A 17,999-nucleotide genomic window follows, 5' to 3' on the forward strand; every position below is an offset into this window, starting at 1 on the left:
TCAATTTAAACCCCCAGACCGCCCTCCACCCTCCATCCTCCACCCTCCATCCTCCACCTCCCCTCCCTTCCTTCGACTCTTGTTTATACTTCAGCCCTCGCTTGTCAAGCCAATTCGCGCTGAGTAACATTTCAAAGAGGCATCAGCCTAATTGCTTGCTAATGAGTAGACAGTTGCGGGTGTGTGCGCACACGTACACCGACGAAAACACACACACACACACAGAATGCAAGTTTGAGTGGAATATATTTGCTTGTCCTCGCTCAAACCCGGCAGGAGATGAAGGGCGAGGGGAGACGGTGCCATGCAGGAGCGGATTGCTCCGGTCCTTGATGAGGTGTGCAGTCTCCACCAGAGCTAGACATTAGCGGTGGAGATAATTGGCCATCAGACCGGGGCGTTCATGGCTGTTGTGGCATTTGCATATATATGTATATATAGATGTGGGTTTACAGTATGCGTGAGCAGCGGTCGAGGTCATATGGAGGACAGACAGAGGGTGAAAATTCTGCATTTTCAAGACCTTGAAAGACTTCCTGTACACACAGCAGAACTCTGTAATCCACCACTGTGAATACAAATTCTTACCCCGTCCACACTGTTCCGCCGTTCCTCCTCACAATCACGGATTCCCTCTTTCCTGCCCGTCATGCCGCTGCCGTGCATCGCAGTTCAAAGTCAGTCTTTCTTCAGCTGAGATGGCTTTCTCCTTGTACTCGGAAACATTTGAAATAATGAAAAGCTGAATGCAGCGCAATATATTTTTATGCATTTTCTTTTTTTTTTTTTTTTTTTCCCACGCCTCCTTCCATGTGAAATGAGGTAGAATCCCACGAGGCATTTCGGGGGAGATGAGAGTAGAATTCGGGATACTTTAGTCGGCAAGCCTCAGCGCGCGCGCACACACACACACACACACACAGATACACACAGACTCGAGAAATGAATAAATAATACAAAACTGATACAGTGGTCACCCTCATTTTCATACTACCTCTCACATATTTCCTCCTCTCTCTCCATTGTTACAGTGCTGTTGGCACAGACTTGTGTGCAGCCTCCAGCCCAGGAACCTCTGCTTTCATTATTTAGAGCACAAGCATAAATTAAACATTTTCAAAGAGAAACCTCTGTAGCTGTCTGCTCCTCTTAAAAATAGGAATCAAATATGTATGTTTACACCTTCTATCTATGTATATTTTAGAAAACGATATGAGGGCCTTCCGTGTTTCAAGTCCAATTTGGCGTCTTACCTTCAAATACATCAAACAGTGAGGTTTAGAACAAATCCACTACCATTGACACAAGGGGTACAATAACATGTTTGTGGAGTTTTATTATTCGCTTTCTGCTCTCTTCTTCTCAGTCAGCAGTAACATATTATCAACTTACACATTTGTGTCAGGCCGTGTGTGGTAAACAGTGTTGGGGCTCGTTACTCCAAAAAGCAATATATTACACATTACACATTGCTCTCAAAAATAGTAATGCCTTACATTACATGATTACTCCCTGAAGGAAGTAATTAGTTAGATTACTCGTTACATTACTCGTTACATTCATGTTGCTTCACGGTCCCATAGCAACAAGCTTTGTGTGTGCGTGCTGTCTCTGTAGGTGCTTCGTTAAGTTTGAGGTAGTGTTAGCAGCGGTGGAGAGAAGTTTCCAACATGGGCAAAGTGTGCACCTTACAGTCAAGTTATTTTCCTTACGTTCAACAAATTTAAAGTAATGTTTGTATCTCCAACCATCTTCAGGCAAGTCGCATACAGCAGCATGTTCTGCTCGCATTGTTCACGCTGCCATTGTTATCCTACCTCCTCTTGCGGGTGGCGACCAACCAATCGGTGATGGTGAAAGATACCTCGTGCCAAACCCCAACCAATCACTGTTCCATTATCGAAGTTTTGTCCTGGTTTGTTCTTTCAAACATCTGCTGAGTTTAACTGTTTCATCGTGTTAATTTTCTGCTGTTTCAGGAAACGTGTTTAGTTACTGCTGCTGAAAACTTTTCCTGTAATGCTGCTTCATCATAAAAGCTTTTAAATGACTAAATAACAGGGTCTTTTATTGTGAAGACGTTTCAGTCAATGAAATGTGTTAACCTAATTAGAGGAGTCATTTTATAAGCAGTGATTCTTCGATGGCACTCCAGGATCGGGACAAGGGCATCATTGGTTTGAGACACACCGAAGCAGGTAGTCCAGTCGTAGTGGAAATGCAAAAATCCTGGCCACGCCAGGCTGCTGTGCCAAGTCAGACCGAGTAGAGCCAGGCTGACATATGTGATGGAAAATAGGGCAGACTGTTTGATGCCTTCATGGAAAACTGCCTCTCATGAGAGCAGAGAGATCAAAACAAATGGTTAAGTTGCATGGATATCTGTGGGTTTATCACTATGACCAGCACCTTTGTCTATATGCAAAGCCTATAGGCGTTGATGTTCTCACTGCCGTCATGATGTTCACGACGCTGAGGTCCGGTCTTTGAACATGAACAACAACAAGAGAGGATAATAATCACGATTAGCGGCCATTTGCGGACACACAGAGCTGTACGATAACGCATCTACGCGTACTGAGACAGGACAAATATGGAGCTGACATAGAGGGGCGTGAGTAAAAAGTCAGGCTACCTTATAAGTCATGTCGGCATGGCTTTGTGCTGATCGGTCCCAACTCCATTCAGGGAACAAGCATTTTAAGAGTTGCATCATTGTGATCAAATTATTGTGGTCGGATCACAGAGAAATCTCTTTGTTTTGGTTTCGTACCTATGTGCCATGTGTTTGTGGCTATTTTTAGTGCACTGTGAATATTTTCATTGCGTTTTGGTCTGAACATGGCATAATGGCATGTGAGGAATGATCAAGAACAACTTGGTCATTTTAGAATCATTAATAAGTAATTCCTGTGTAACTTTGATTCAAAGACTATATATTTATATTTCTTTTAATACGTTACTCCAGAACACACAGGTAGACTCACCCAGCCCTGAGTAACTACTCACTAAACTTTAGGTTCGACTAAACAAACATCATCCATCTTCAAATCTCACTTTTGGTACAGGAAGCAAATAAACATATTTCCCCAAATGTTGCAATATTCTTGTAAAGCAACACTTGAAACCAAAGTGTTAGATTCACACACACACACAAATATGCACACCGACTGATAAATAAAGGAGCTGAGTGGTGCTGGAGTTGTTAAAGGCTGCCAAAAAAAAAAAAAAAAAAAGGCACAGTGAGTCATCCAAAAGTGGAAAGTAATCTTTAATTCCACAAACAACAACAAACACAAACAGTCAATCTAGACTGTGTGGCCCTGCAGGTCCCCTGTTCAGCCTCAATCTACGCTTCTAAATATAGTCATGCTGTGAGTCCCGACTGCCTGAGATGACCTGCAAGGTTACTTTTTTTTTTTACTGTTAGACTCTCAAAAAATGGTCTTATTATTTTCATAAACTATAGCTGTTAGTGGGCCACAGTTAGTTACATTTATCTGTTACAACAAGTTCAATACTTCAATCAAACAATCAGTGAAGAATCAAAGTTCAGCCATGTGTGAATGAAAATCATGTTGATCAAATAATGTGTGTACTCACAGTATTCACGGCCAGTTGTGAATGGGCAGAAGCCAACTCTGTGTGTGTGTGTGTGTGTGTGTGTGAGGGTGTGAGGGTTCTCATTGCCTCCACACACACACACACACACACACACACACACACACACACATTTCCCACAGCAGAATCAGAGTTGCAGACTCCCAGTTCACACTCAGCACATTACCATATGTTGAATATGTAAAAAAAAAAGGCACAGGTGAGTTAAAAACACACGGGTCTCGATTGTGGCAAAAATTATAGCATGTAGTTAGCAGTATATAAATGCAGATATTGTGTATGGTTTTCAGGTCATTTCAATAAACGGAGCACTGTGGAGTCTCGTAAATATTTATACCCGCGGTGTTGATCAGTAACAAAGTATGTCCTCACTCTAATTATTTCAGCTCACTCTCAACACATCCTAATCCTGCTTTTCTGGTCTGGTTACTAAATATTAATTCGGCTTCAGTCATGCTGGCTTTGATGTTCTGTGTAAACCTAAACATGTCTTTATATGCCCCATCGTTCCCGCGGAGCCTCCGCTGTTGATGCTTGCAGTCGGCTCATAAGCAGCGCAGATGAAATCAAACTGACTGTCCACGAGCACAAACAGCGTGGCGCTCAGATCAATATATGATTCATAAGCAGCCAGCGTTGCACGCCGGCCCCCATGGAACGGGCAGCCCTGCCAGTCAAGTCCAGATTGCGTCTCTATAGGATTGTGTTAATATTTGATGACGATGATGATGTTAAAAGCTTTGGTTAAAGGGTGGCCGTCAGAGTCAGCATTGTTGCGGCTGCTGTTTTAAGCATTTTACAGCTTCTTACACACACTGGAAACAATCAAATATTAAAATATGGTTATATGAACAAAGTGGTAACTACATTAACTGCTAGAAAAACACTCTTAACCGTAGCCCTGCCACCTGGGCTATAGTAAACCCTAGACACACTTTATTTCATTAATCCAATTTCCATTGACGTTGTCAATCTTTTTTTTCCTATTGACTTCATATAATTGTTTCTGTTTCTGTTTTAATTTGGCCTTTTTTACAAATACTTATGTACTGGGGTCCGGGGGATCCCAGCCAAAATTCTGCCTGTGCAGTTTTAGTAGATGGAACTATTCAATGGAGGTGATGTTTGCCTTGGATTCTTATATAAAGTATCACACACTCTCAGGTCAGTAGGCACACAGCACAGCGCAAGTGCCTTTGTTAGTTTCAGACCAACGCGGTTGTCATTTTCACGCTTAGCTGCCATCAGTGTTGGGAATAACGGTGTTACAATAACGGCGTCATTTTTTTTCAGTAACGGGTAATCTAACTAATTACTATTTCCACTGTTTCAGCGCCGTTACCAACTATTAAATGTGGCGCGTTACAAACTGAAGCTGCTCATTGAAGCTGTTGTCATCCGACTCGGTTCTCAGCCACCAGAGCTGCAGAGCTGTTTTATCTTATTATTTTTTTTAGCTTGGCGAGGGAGGAGGGAGGGGCGGGACAACCGCATAAGTGATGGTGATTGGCTCTCTAAGGTAGAGGAAGCCAATCAGAGGCAGTGTTCAGTTTACACACAAACCACACACGCACACAGCAGCCTCGCACACACTAACTAGCAGAGTTGAGCTGCAGCAATGGCGAGTCCGGAGGGAAAGTTAACATTTTCAAAGTGGAAGTACAGACACTACTTTAATCTCTTTTGTCCACGTCCGTTATAAGCAACTCTGATCTAATGAATCATCTCTCAGTGGCACACACCAAAAACTCCGCGGTTGACACTGGTGATGATGACAACGTGAGCTCCGTTAACAAAGAAGGACACGGAGCTGTCCGAGCAGCTACAGCTGGATGTTTCTGCTCCAGCTTCACAAAAACTTGACACAGGCTGAACTGAATGCAGTGATAGGCAGGTATGTTGTTGAGAACATGCTCCTGTTATCAACAGCTGACTCAGACTCCTTCAGAGCACTCACTGGTAAAATACCAGGGAGAATAGGAGCCAGTCCGTCATGCAGAGAGACATTTTCTAAATACATGGATGCCGAGTAGCTAAAATTTGTTATTTTTCCATACAAGCACTGTAACAAATATAGTGGCACATTTAAGCAGCAGAACTAAAAGTTGCGGTTATAAACTTGACAGGACAGGGGAAACTCTCATGAGGAAACAGAATGAACCTTTTAAGCTTCTGAAATCAATATATTTAGACAGAATCTCAGGATTTATCAGGACAGCTGCTTTAAGCCAAACTGTTTTACTGTCTGAATGTGGAGTGTGTGTGTGACCTTTGGATGTGTAGCGTAAATATAAAACGTGTCATATCAACCAATCTTGTCGATGAGTCAGGCGTTTTAAAATAATAATGTTTATCAGCTGTTCCTCATGTGCAAGTGTGCATGTTAATGTAGTGATACACATTTCATTTCACATTTCACACGTTTCTGCTGCTGGAGGATGTCATTTATATTTTCTCATTAAAGATGTATTTCATTTGCCTGCATCCCACCTGCTGTCAATCAGAATGATCATTTTTATGGCCCGTCCCACATGATCCACGGACTGAGATCTGCGCATTACTGTTACACACAGAGTGACGCGCAGCAACACTCCACCTCTTCCTCCTCCTCAGTCAAACATCAGTGTATTCGCTCCTATGCAGTCAAATGGAGTGGTTGATGGGAAAGACACACACCCATGACTAATTCACCTCATCTAAACACAGCCCCTATGTGCTGTGCACCTTAATTGCGCCCAGATTATCCGATGTTTACCTAGTAAAAGGGCGTCTGACACGCCCTAAACACACTTGCACCATAGATCCTTTAAACAAAACTGTATACTAACAGTGAATTTTAAAGGTAAGAAATGTGAAATCTGAAGGTTTCATTATTCTGTATCTATAGTATTGAAATACGATGACTTGAATCAGTCTGTGTTCATTTCATGTTTGCAGTGTAGTTTAGTCTAGTTATCAGTAGTTCACTGAATAAAAGTGATGGGCAGGAATATTTAGGATTGAGAGGAAATCATGAAGTTAATTACTTGTTTGTTTGATTACACTTGTTTCACTGAATCCGTGAGCATTATACCATTTCATTTCACTGACAGATGTTTTGATTGGTGGATAATACATTGTTAGGCAGGTACTAAAACCTCGTCTTTTCTCTTCATGAAGACTGGATAGTGCAGGTGAGACAACACCTCTGACATCCTGGAACAATGGGGTCCAATGTAACTGCCTCTGTAGCTTCTTCTTAAACATATTATTAACTGAGATGTCGACATTCTCAACTGACTCAACTGAATGAGGCATCAATAATGAAATGATCTGTCAAACCTAGAACCTTACAAACACACCTGATGTGGTATTCTTCCTTCTTCCTTTCTGTTACCATCATTCTTATTGAACACTTGATTGTGCACGCTGTTGTTTTTCAACCGGAGACTGACAGTCCCTATTTTTCTCTCGCCTCGAGGCATGAAACGAAAGTCAATGATTGTCAATAAGAGGACAATTTGATCGCAGAAGCACTTAGCTTTTTCCGTGTTTGTTTCTTTGCAGAGGGAGAGACTGCGGAACATCGAGAGGATCTGCAACCTGCTGAGGAAGGTAAGCAGAGAGGGACAAATCACATGTTGTCAGTGACACCGGGGTTCTGAATATGATCGATGACTGGCTTGCAATTATTGATGTTGGAGGAATGTGTACTCTCATGAGAAATGACATATTGAATGCTAACGTGTTACACAGACACGTTGTGGCTTCATGAAGCTTTCATACGTGCGTATCTACATCCTATAAATGTGGGCACCCCAGGCCCTGGCTGCATTTGACACAATTTCCTCATATTCTTAGAAATGTGAGGCTCCTTCTTGACTTGAGGCAAAGCTTGACTTTTGTATCATGTGCGTTTTTGGAGCTGTGTGTCAGAATTCTGCAGGTCGACTTTCAGTAGTTCCATTTTTAATGAATTTTTGATCTGCGCAGCGATGCTTCCTTTGTCCTCTTGCCTCTCATGTTGAACTGACATCAAAGAGGACACAGAGATTGAGTGGTTCTGTGCTGCGCTCTGCAGAGCCATGCCGACTGTGAGTGTGTGTGCGTGTGTGTGTGTGTGTGTATGTGCAGACAGTTTGCCTGAAGGACTCAATATGACGATGAGAGGAGGCCTCCTCCCAGCTTCAATGTGACATCTGTTTCTCCCTCCACCTCTCTGAAACTCACACTGTGTCTGCACGTCTCGTGTGTGTGTGTGTGTGTGTGTGTGTGTGTCTGTGCGTGCAAGCGTGTGGTGCGTGCGCGTGTGTTTATGCTGGAGGTTCATTGGTTAAACAGCTGATCTTGGTTATCAGTGTTGTCAACTGGAGCCCCCAGGCCGTCCACTGACCCCTGGGGAGAACATCCTCCCTCAATTGCTTGTGCAGAGACGAATACACACATGCATGAGCACACAAACACACTCAAAACACATGCACACACACACACACGTACACATATCGGCCTTGCAGCTGTGGCCCACTGTGGGGAGATCACTGGAGGTAGCTGCAGAGGTGATGAACCAGAGAACCTGTGCTGAAATCAATACATCATCAGAATCCTAGCAGCTACATATGAGGTAGACTGAATTTTTGTTGTGACTCAGAGCTGTAATTTCAGTTTCTACGTGCATCAACTGCACCGTTATTGATTATAAATGAGAAGCTTGTCCTCAAGAGTCTAACATTAAAAGCCGTGGTTGTGTGTTCATATGCTATTTGTCAAAAAATGCAGAGCGCCATATTATACGCCGTGCCGTGTTGTCAAGGTTCTGGTGTCCGTAGCTTCGTAGAACCGTGTTATTAAAGACAGACGGACTGTGTGAGGATCACAGTGAGCACGGTTTTAACACCAAATTGGTCGGCCAGGCACAATTATTGTCGGATGGATTGTGGTTTCATGATGATTCGCTGGGGAGGCAGAGTGCATCATCAGCTGCCTGAATGATCAGTGGTGTGGCTTTCGGGCAGTCAGATGGATTTCTGGCAAGTCAGAAATGTTCGGTTTTGTAGTTTGAGCAGTTCCACAGTTTGAAGTTGGGTTACAGAAACGTGCTTTTTTTCTTTTTGTGCAAAAACAAAAAAAAAATATTTAAGCAACATACACATTGGCAATTCATCATGATGATGTTTTATGCATGTAAATTCACAGTTTTACTGAAAATGGAAATGGTTTTTCATCTGTACTATAGAAAAAGTTCTGCATATACTGTATATGACAGCGTTGTGAAAAGGATCTTCAATGATGACTGATGATTTATCATAGTATACATGCCAGGCCAGAAGGTTGCTTGGTACCATTGGAAAGGTAACACCCTCAAGTTTTTTCTAGAAGTGTAAGTGTGATTCTGACACAGAGTTACAGAGGTTGGAACACAGGTTTTGGTTTCTGTCCAATTCAAATGTCAATAAACTGACTAGGATATAAGGGTTCAGGTATGTCTATGGACACAGCAGACACAATTAGGCCATAGCCACAGGTCTCAGCTTGCTACACTCAAAATTTGAAGTCAAAAGACTAAAAAATTGATTTTTCACAATTTTTTTCTAAAGGCATGTCTGTACATTTTGCTTGGGTCCTTTTTTTCCAAGAGCGCCTACTGAGATTCAAAGGCTTATAACTTGAGAACCCCTTTACCTAGAAACATCATCTTGGTCTCGAATGAAAGCTAAGACCCTGGGGTGTCTTGCTTGTTCGACACTTGTAGCTGGTTTTGGGTAAAATGACATGGATATTCCCATTCTATGGACTCTTGGCGAACTATGAAAAAGAAAATGTGGCATGACGTTGTAGCTGTGGAAAAAGGGAACACTTTGAAGGTATGTAGGCATTCTTGCTTCTTGCGGTAGAGGGCTCTTTCTAATGTTGTGTCATGGTGAGTTTAGAAGGCTATTACATGGTGTGGAAATAACTTTTTTGGGCTTAAAATAATCACGACAGTCTCAGCGTTCCAACAGTGAGTATATACTGTTAAGATCTGATGCTTAAAACTATTAGTAAAAAAACTATTAGTTTTTACGAAGGGTGTTCATTTAGTGAAGGGTGTTCCTATGTTGGAACAGTGTTCCTTAAGGGGTTAAACACCACACCACTGCGCACTAAGGCATTCTCCTTCAGAGCAGTGGGCCATCACATCACAGTACTGTTGCAGCAGATCTGCATCTACTGTGGAACTACTGCTAACAGTTTGCATTTTCAGGCCCCACAAAATGTCCCCAAAAAGTTCAGTTTCAGTCATACGGACACATAATGTACGTCTTTCCTCAAATCAGCGCTGTCGTTGGTGAAAGTGCTCATAAAGTTCTGCCCACACATCTTGGTGTGGGCTACAGGGACCCTTTTAACTTCATAATTCAATAAGCACTAGGAAGGACGATTATGAAAACGGGATTAAGGACTATGTGACCACTGAATCCACACGGCCTGCTTCTGATTCATTGCCCTGATGCAATTTGCTGCCTGTTTTGAGTTCGTTGTTTGTCTGTGAAACTTAAAATGCCGCTGTCTTGACCAGGACTCCCTTGTAAAAGACAATTTGAATCTCAATGTGAATATTTCGGGGAAAATAAAAGGTCAAATAAATAAAACATGAACAGATAAATAAACTGTTGTGAGCTGAACTGTGCTTCACCGCCGAACAGACTACTGCAGCCTTTGGAATATTGGTCTTTGCAACCGTATTGACATTATTAAGCATTTCTTAAACCCCTCTGAATACTGTAAGGGAAGAACGGTAAAAGAAGAATAGGTTTAACACATTCAACTGCAGAAACAAACAGTTTATGCTGTAAATTAAATAATCAGATATGATGGTTTTTGGCCAACCTGTAGAAGAATGACAAATCAGGTGATGCAAAAACCGTGGAAGTCCTGCTGATTGATTTGCAGCCCTGCTCTCAAAGGCCTCATACAACCACTGCTATCTATCTCAGAGGAGTCAGATTAGTATAACAAACAAGGCAAATGTCCATCATCTCACAGTATATTCATTGTCACAAAGTCTAACTGTAGGAGGTGATTGATGAACAGACTGAAGGAAAAAGTCATGTGGAAAAAGAGGATGTCCCCCGCTAACTGCCTCAAGTGACAGTTTCCTTTCTCACACACCTAGTGAAATTCTTTTTACAGTCCTTGAACTTCAAGCACACAATTTATGAGCTATATTTTGACTCTGTTGCATACTGTGCCTGTCAGTGTGGATGCCTGAGGTCCTGATGCAGGAGGATCTGCTGCATTGTGAAGCTTTTTCCCTCCTTTCTCCGGAGCTTCTTCTTTCCCCGACTAAAACTATTCAGCTCGCTCCAGCTGGCGCCGTCGCAGCACAGTGGTCCTGATTGATTTGCTTAAAAGCCCTGGCTGCGTTTCTTTATGTCGGCATACCTTTTTTGATAGTTTACACCACAGACACACATAAGCATGCGGGCGGATGGACACGTGCCATTTTTTTGTTCTCGGTGCAGTGTGTTGTGCGCTGATGGGTTTTGGACGCCTGAAAACCCGTGCAGATGACAATAGCTTGAGGGGATATACTGTGTTCTGTACTCTCCACTGTGTGTGTCTGTGTGTTATTCATTAGATATGCAGTCTTGTGACTTGAAGCAATGAGCCTGCGCGTTGTCACAGCAACTGAGCAAACCTGAGTGTACTCATTAGCGCTTTTAATTTTCTTTATTTTTGGACATGTCTTGCCCCCCCCCCCCCCCCTTTTTTTTTTTTAACTCGCCACCTCTTTTTAAGTATCTCTCCCTTCCTTTTGTTTCTCTCTCCCCATCTTCTCTCAACACCTTCCTAAGTGTGGTAATGAGCGGGTGAGGATGAGTGCTGTATGTTATAGACTGTTTATTTTAGGGTGCAATAGGTCTTAGTGCAAACTCAGCTTTGGCTGCCTTTCGCTTGTGCCATTAAATTATTACCAGATCAGGGACTTAGATCATGCCCCCTGGCCGCATCAATTTACAAAGAGCAGTTGGAGCCAAACAGGAAATCAGGCAGCGGAACACTAATTCGGTCAATTACCAAAATAAAACCTGTGTGCCGGGATCTACAGCATAACAAAGGTCGGAAATATTAACAATTGACACACTCAAAACGTCAAATCACAAAATGATTTTTCTACGCAGCCTACTCAGCCACAGTAGAAGCACAAAAATCAAGGAGAAGTTATGAAAGAAACACAGCTGTGTAGTCAGTAACATCAGGTAAGCATGATACTCGACGCTTCGGAAAATGCTCCCAGTGGGATATGGGCGTAACAAAATAGCGTTGGACACGACAGGTAACAGAGATTTGCTCGTGGAATCAGCGTGTGAATGTTACTTTGTAGCCACTGAAGCAGTGACCCCTAAATTCCAACAGACCCGTGTTCGGTCCGTTTCCGATCCACCACGGCAGCGGATCCACTGTGTTGCGGATCTACTGAGCTGCACCTCCGGCAATCTGGACCCTTCTACAGCAGATACAGGCTTCTATTTTTGCCGGACACTGGAGTACAGGGCATCAATTCAACTGAGTTAAGCACAGGGCAGATTGAGCAAGTCAGGAAATCAGACACTGAAAAACATTCAAATATGTATTTATTTAATAATATAATATAACATTTTCAGAATAAAGCACTCTCAAAAAAGAGAAAAATCCAAGCTAGTGCACACTTCTTCTAATCCTTCTGTTGGGAACACTAAACTTTTGTCTCTTTGTTGTTATATTTGTAATACATACATGTATAATTGCGATCACGCGTGATTCTGCACTCAGTCTCTCCACTCCAGCTGCAAAACAGAGCCGGGGGGATGTTGACGGACAATGGAGCACAGAGCAAAACCGCAGTCAAGCCTTTCTGCGACGCACATGCAACCAGTGGAAGTGAGAATCCAAACTTATAATTTGAGATGGTTGACTGCTAGATGGTTTGGTTGCTACATTTTATCATATGCTTACTTTCAAGGGGAAACCTCAAAGTGTCAAACTCTCATCAAGTCATAAACCATCAGTGCTGGGGTGCCACGGGGGTCATTTCTTGGCTTTCAGTCCCCTTAATCAATATATTTATTTGTTTACCCCCTCTGGGTAGGGTTAAGCCCCTGCCCCAAGCATTGGAGCTTAAGTATCTCTTGATCTTGTTTAGGAGTGATGAGGAAATGGAGTGTGAGATGAAAATGCAGGCTTTACTCCAGACCGTCTATGTGAAGATCGAGGTGAACAGGAAGGCAAAGCTTTCACTTTCCCCATCAGTCTATGTTCCAACCATGACCGGACTGTCAAGAGCTTTGGGTAGTGAACAAAAGAATTAAATTGCGGATACAAACTACCCTCCAGCGGGAGGCAGTCTTAGAGATAGGGTCAGGAGCTTGGACATCTGAAGGGAGCTCAGAGTAGAGCTGCTGCTCCTGTGCATCAAAAGGAGGCAGCTGAGGTGGTTCGGGCATCTGATTGGGATGCCTCCTAGGCATCCTTTCAGGCATAACAGACTGGAACGACCAGATGTATCCCTCCAGGACTTGCTGGAGTGATTACATCTGGCCTGGGGACACCTTGGGGATCCCCCAGGAGGAGCTGGAAAGTGTAACTGGGGAGAGGGACGCCTGGAATATCCTGCTTAGCCTGCTGACATCGCAACCTGACCATGGATAAGTTAAAGAAAAACGGATGTTTCCACTCCAACTTAGGCTCCTGAAGCCCTCGCTGTTTCATTAAAAACTTGTTTAAAATGCTATTTCGATTGGAGGCATGGTACTATCCACAATCATCAATGTTTCTGGCTATTGTTTACCTTTACAATTTGAGTGGTAACTACTCTCAATGGACACCATATCATATACACCCGCACAATGTAATTCAATGCAAAACAATAGCTGTGCCATGAAATGTATTTCAATGAAGCGTGTACATTTCCACTTTGGATTAACACTGCTTTCACTTTTACGGGACTGCATCAGATTGTACTTATGTACACTGTATTAAGGTGGCCAGTGGTTTTACATAACTACCAAAGGATGTCAGTCTTTACAGAATCGTTTGCTGTTAACTTTTATGACTTAACTTCACTACGAAGAAATAATTTCTCTGAAGCCCAGAGACCCAAACACAGTGTGTTGTGCCTGATTAGATGGTTTGGTGGATGGTTTTTATAAACCAGGAGGAATAATCATCTCATTGTGCACAGCTATGCAGCTCTGCCGCCAAAGCTTCCGAGCTACCACACATCTCTTTTCTAATTTAAAATGACTTAACCATCAGATATCCCATGTTTACACACTATGCATCTTTGTAATGAAATCAACTGCTAACTGCTCTCTCACTAGATTCTTTCATTCCCTTTTGAGATTTAAAAGCGTTGGAGATGTTTCGTTTCAATATTCTAATTGTTTTTATCAATGCTAAAGTCTTCAGTTGCAAAATATGACACCGAGTGCATCTCGGAAGACACAAGATAGTTCTTTCCGATTAAGACCTTGTGTAAATTGGTCTCTCTCTCCCTCCTCTCTGCTCTCTTCACTTCTGAGACTCTTTTAACTTCCCATCCCTCTTGTGCTCTCATTGCTGTCGTTGGGTTTTGTGTTTTTCTGCTTTCTCTGTCCTTTTTATATCTTAGTCCCACCCCCACCCCTCTCTCTCCGTGGCACTATGTGTGTGTGTGTGTGTGTCCTCACACTGGATAGAGTTGAGAGAGTAATCAGAAATTGAGTGGAGCTGCACTGAGCTGTGATCTCTGTTTCTGTGTGTGTGTGTGTGTGTGTGTGTGTGTGTGTGTGTGTGTCTGTGTGTGCACGTGTGGTAGTGCTTGCTTTCCCATGCCTGTGTTTATGGTAGAAGTACAGTTGCCTCGGTGCAGCTGTGCTTGTGCTGTGTGTGTGTGTGTGCGCGTGTGTGCACATGAGTTGTGCAGATCCGAGCGAGTAAACAGTAAACGGGATGGATCTTTCATTTTCCGACGTACTCTCTGGACCGACTGATTAGTCCGTGGTTTCCGTGGTAATGCCCAACATTGACTGCAGCGACCCCCTTTCATATTTTGCGTACACAAAGACTGGCTGGCTCCAGTCTCTTAACAGTAGGGCACTGAAGTGGAGCGCTAGAGGGGAATGGACATGATAACTGTTCAAGTATATTTATTATAACTGTGTATGATAACTGAATGCATGCACAGTAGACACTGGGCCATCGTTATGTGTGTAGTGCAAGCGACATGTACGCTTACGCTCGGCTAAGGGGTGCCAAAGCGTGACTTAAAACGAATAACACCAGAGTGTACGCGCAACAATAATAATTTATTGACAAAGACAAAGTGCGACTGTTCAGAGTGTGAGTGAATACATGTACGGTGGTGAAGCCTCTGTTCAGGGTGAGCCAAAATAACAAACAAAACCCAATCTAAACTTCTGATCAGTAATCTAACTAAACCCTCTGAAGGAAAAGGAATGAAAAAGACGTTTGCTAAGCCCGACTCCCTAACCTAACCAAAAACAGAGAAAAAAAAAAGGGATCAAAGAAAAGGCAAAAGGCAGCTCACCCCTACTGCCTCATACATATTTCTGAAACACAGAGCACTTCAGCATGTAACTAAACATTCTTTAGTTCAGATACTAATTTGTGATTTGTCAAACGGTTGCCGTTAACTTACTTGTAATGTAACATAATGTAACAAACATTCAACTCTTGACTCTTGGTCACACATGGGACACAAGCCTTAGTCTCTGGAGCAGGGTTCGTACGGGTGCTTGAAATCCTTGAAAGTGCTTGAATTTCAATGTTGTGTTTTCAAGGTCTGAAAAGTGCTTGGATTTTAGTTTAAGTGCTTGAAAGTGCTTGACATTATAACTCTGTGTCGTTTACAAAATTGGGATCAGACTGGATAATTAATTTCTGAAGTTTTTGCTATTATAGAATATAATTTTAGATGTTTACAGCATAATACAATGTACATAATTGTGATAAAAAGTGAAGAAAAAAATCACAAGTATATATATTCCTTTAGATACATATTTTACCCCAGCAGTAAGGTGCTGGAAAATCTTAAAAATGACCCTTAAAAGTGCTTGAAAAGTGCTTGAATTTGACCTTGAAAAATGTGTACGAACCCTGTTGGAGGTAAAGTCCAGTGTATGACCCATCCACTCGGTCCACCCATACTCTTGACTTTTCTTGCTCTTTAAACTACTATATCTATATTATGCAGCAAAACGGACCGCAGGACTCGCATAAGAAGAAATTGCTTTCAATGCAATTGCATTGCTCTTGAAATGAACCACTTAGTCATATACGTTAAGAGTAGCAATGGGATGATGTAACTGCACGCCTACAAGCTTCATTTATGACAGCCCTGCCACTTTGATTCGGTGTGTGTGACCAGGGGTGATGGAGGACGCTTGCTGTTGCATGGCCGGTGGAGATGAAGAGACATTTTTACTAGTGTCTGTGCATGTTGTGTTTTCCACGTGAATGACTAATCGCAGATAATGACTGCTGCATGTTTGCCCTCCTAAGGAGGAGCGACTGCGGCACATACAGCAACGTCACATACATATTGTCTATGCAAAGTAGTCCTAGTACCTCATGCATGCATGTAACACACATAAATAGAACATTGTCTTGGTCTTTACAATGTAAAATACTTGCTTTGCACTGTTGAATAATTGCTAGCAAGCAGTCTGCACACCACGACAGCACTAGTTGGTTTAATGTTTTTGAAATGGCTGCAGTCTCCCTGGTCTAAGATCCCACCAGCTACAGGATTCTTATTAGCATCTTGTGGATTTACTGCCAGAGGCAGCTGACCATCAGAGTCAGTCAGTCAGTAGAGGAACAGAGGAGTGATGGCACTTTTCACTGCAGAGTGCTGGAAGGTTGAAGTCGAGTCCACTGGGATCCTGTCAGTCTGAACCGAGCTCCTCAGGCTGGTGCACACGGAGGTTGAAACTCAGAAGAACTCATTAGGAAAACTGAGCTGATGACAGAAGACTGCAGCCAATTATGAACTTCATTTTTGATAAAGATGTGAATGATTTGATCAAACCACTCGACTTTGTAAAATCAGAGGCACGATGTGGTAAAAGTGAGCTTTTTTGATAAACTTGTGTAATCTTCAACTTGAGATCGTTTTATCATCAAAAAGTACTAGTGTGAGCTTTTTTAGGGAGGAAGACTTCATTAAATAGGCGGCTTGAACTTTGTGGAGACCTCTATGGTGACCTCATGCAACAACCGACAAAACGACAGATTTTTGAACAATCCTGCCCTTCCTGTCAAACAGCCTTTCTTCTCTTAACTGACTCCCTCACAAGTGATAGTCCGCTGAGCATTGCTGCAGTTGAAAGCAGTGAACTAGGTGAAAAGAAATCTACAGGCCACTCATGAACGAGGGCACTTGGGGGTTATAAGCAGGCGGTGAGGATTGAGCACCACAGTGGGTACATAAGGTCACTTTAAGGAAGCGTGACCTGGAAGAGGTGGAAAATCACGGTGTAGTAAACACCCACACCTGACATCAATTTGCACACTGTGTATGCGCCATATTCTGAACATCTTTGGCGCTATACATTACCGCCAGACAGTCGCTGAAAGTCTGACCCCAAACAGCAGCTGTGTAATTGAGTACAGAGGGCACAGCTGTGCTTGTGTGTAGGAATATCGACATGTGTGTATTGTTTGACCTCAAGTGTGTCAAGGTGAGAAACCTTAAAAAATAAAACCCCACATGATACCTTTAAGTACATAATGACACCATTTCATCAGAATGCTTTAAAGGGAAAATTCAGAAATTCAAGCTCAGAATTTGAATATTTGTAATATTAATGAGGTTATAATACAAACTGTTTATATAAGTGAATAAACAAGCTGCTCTCAGGAAAATAAGGTCCCAGAACACTGTTTGAAGATTGAAAGGTGGCAGGGTCCGCCACTTGCAAACAAAGTAAAACAGTGTGTTGTTCTTTTAAGGTTAGTTTGTTTATTTGGTGTTTTAGGCAGAAAAAAATCAGTCAGTGAAGATATTTCTCTTCTCATCAACACGTTGTCAAATTAGATAAGGCCTATGATAAATTAGCTCAGTCAAGTCTTAATGATAAGGCATGTGGTATTTTACATTTTACTATTGTTAACTCATCCAGCTTAAAGTCCAAAACCAACAATGTATCCTACTAGCATAGTAGTATTGTGTGTATTCAGAGGCTGATCCGTCTTTTTCCTCTGTGCCACACTGTGTGCGCTCTATTTCTGTCCAAAAACTATGAGAAACACGTCAGTGACCCACACTTTTGCGCTGGATGTTCCCTCATTACCATGAACACACACACACTGTTTGTTTTGACTCCGTCTCACAAACACCGTCCTGCTGCCCCAAATACTCGCTAGAGCAACAAATG

The 17,999-nt window shown here is 42.5% G+C and overlaps 1 protein-coding gene across 1 annotated transcript in view; it reads left to right on the top strand.

The window, feature by feature from the left end:
• cnih3 (cornichon family AMPA receptor auxiliary protein 3) overlaps nucleotides 1–17,999 on the top strand; it is a 96,681-nt gene that overhangs the window by 27,119 nt on the left and 51,563 nt on the right. Inside the window, 1 exon segment of the mRNA XM_030405838.1 lies at nucleotides 7,168–7,215. Within this exon segment, the coding sequence (XP_030261698.1) occupies nucleotides 7,168–7,215 (48 nt within the window).

Source organism: Sparus aurata, chromosome 22, assembly GCF_900880675.1.
Source record: "Sparus aurata chromosome 22, fSpaAur1.1, whole genome shotgun sequence".
Taxonomy (NCBI): Eukaryota; Metazoa; Chordata; class Actinopteri; order Spariformes; family Sparidae; genus Sparus; species Sparus aurata.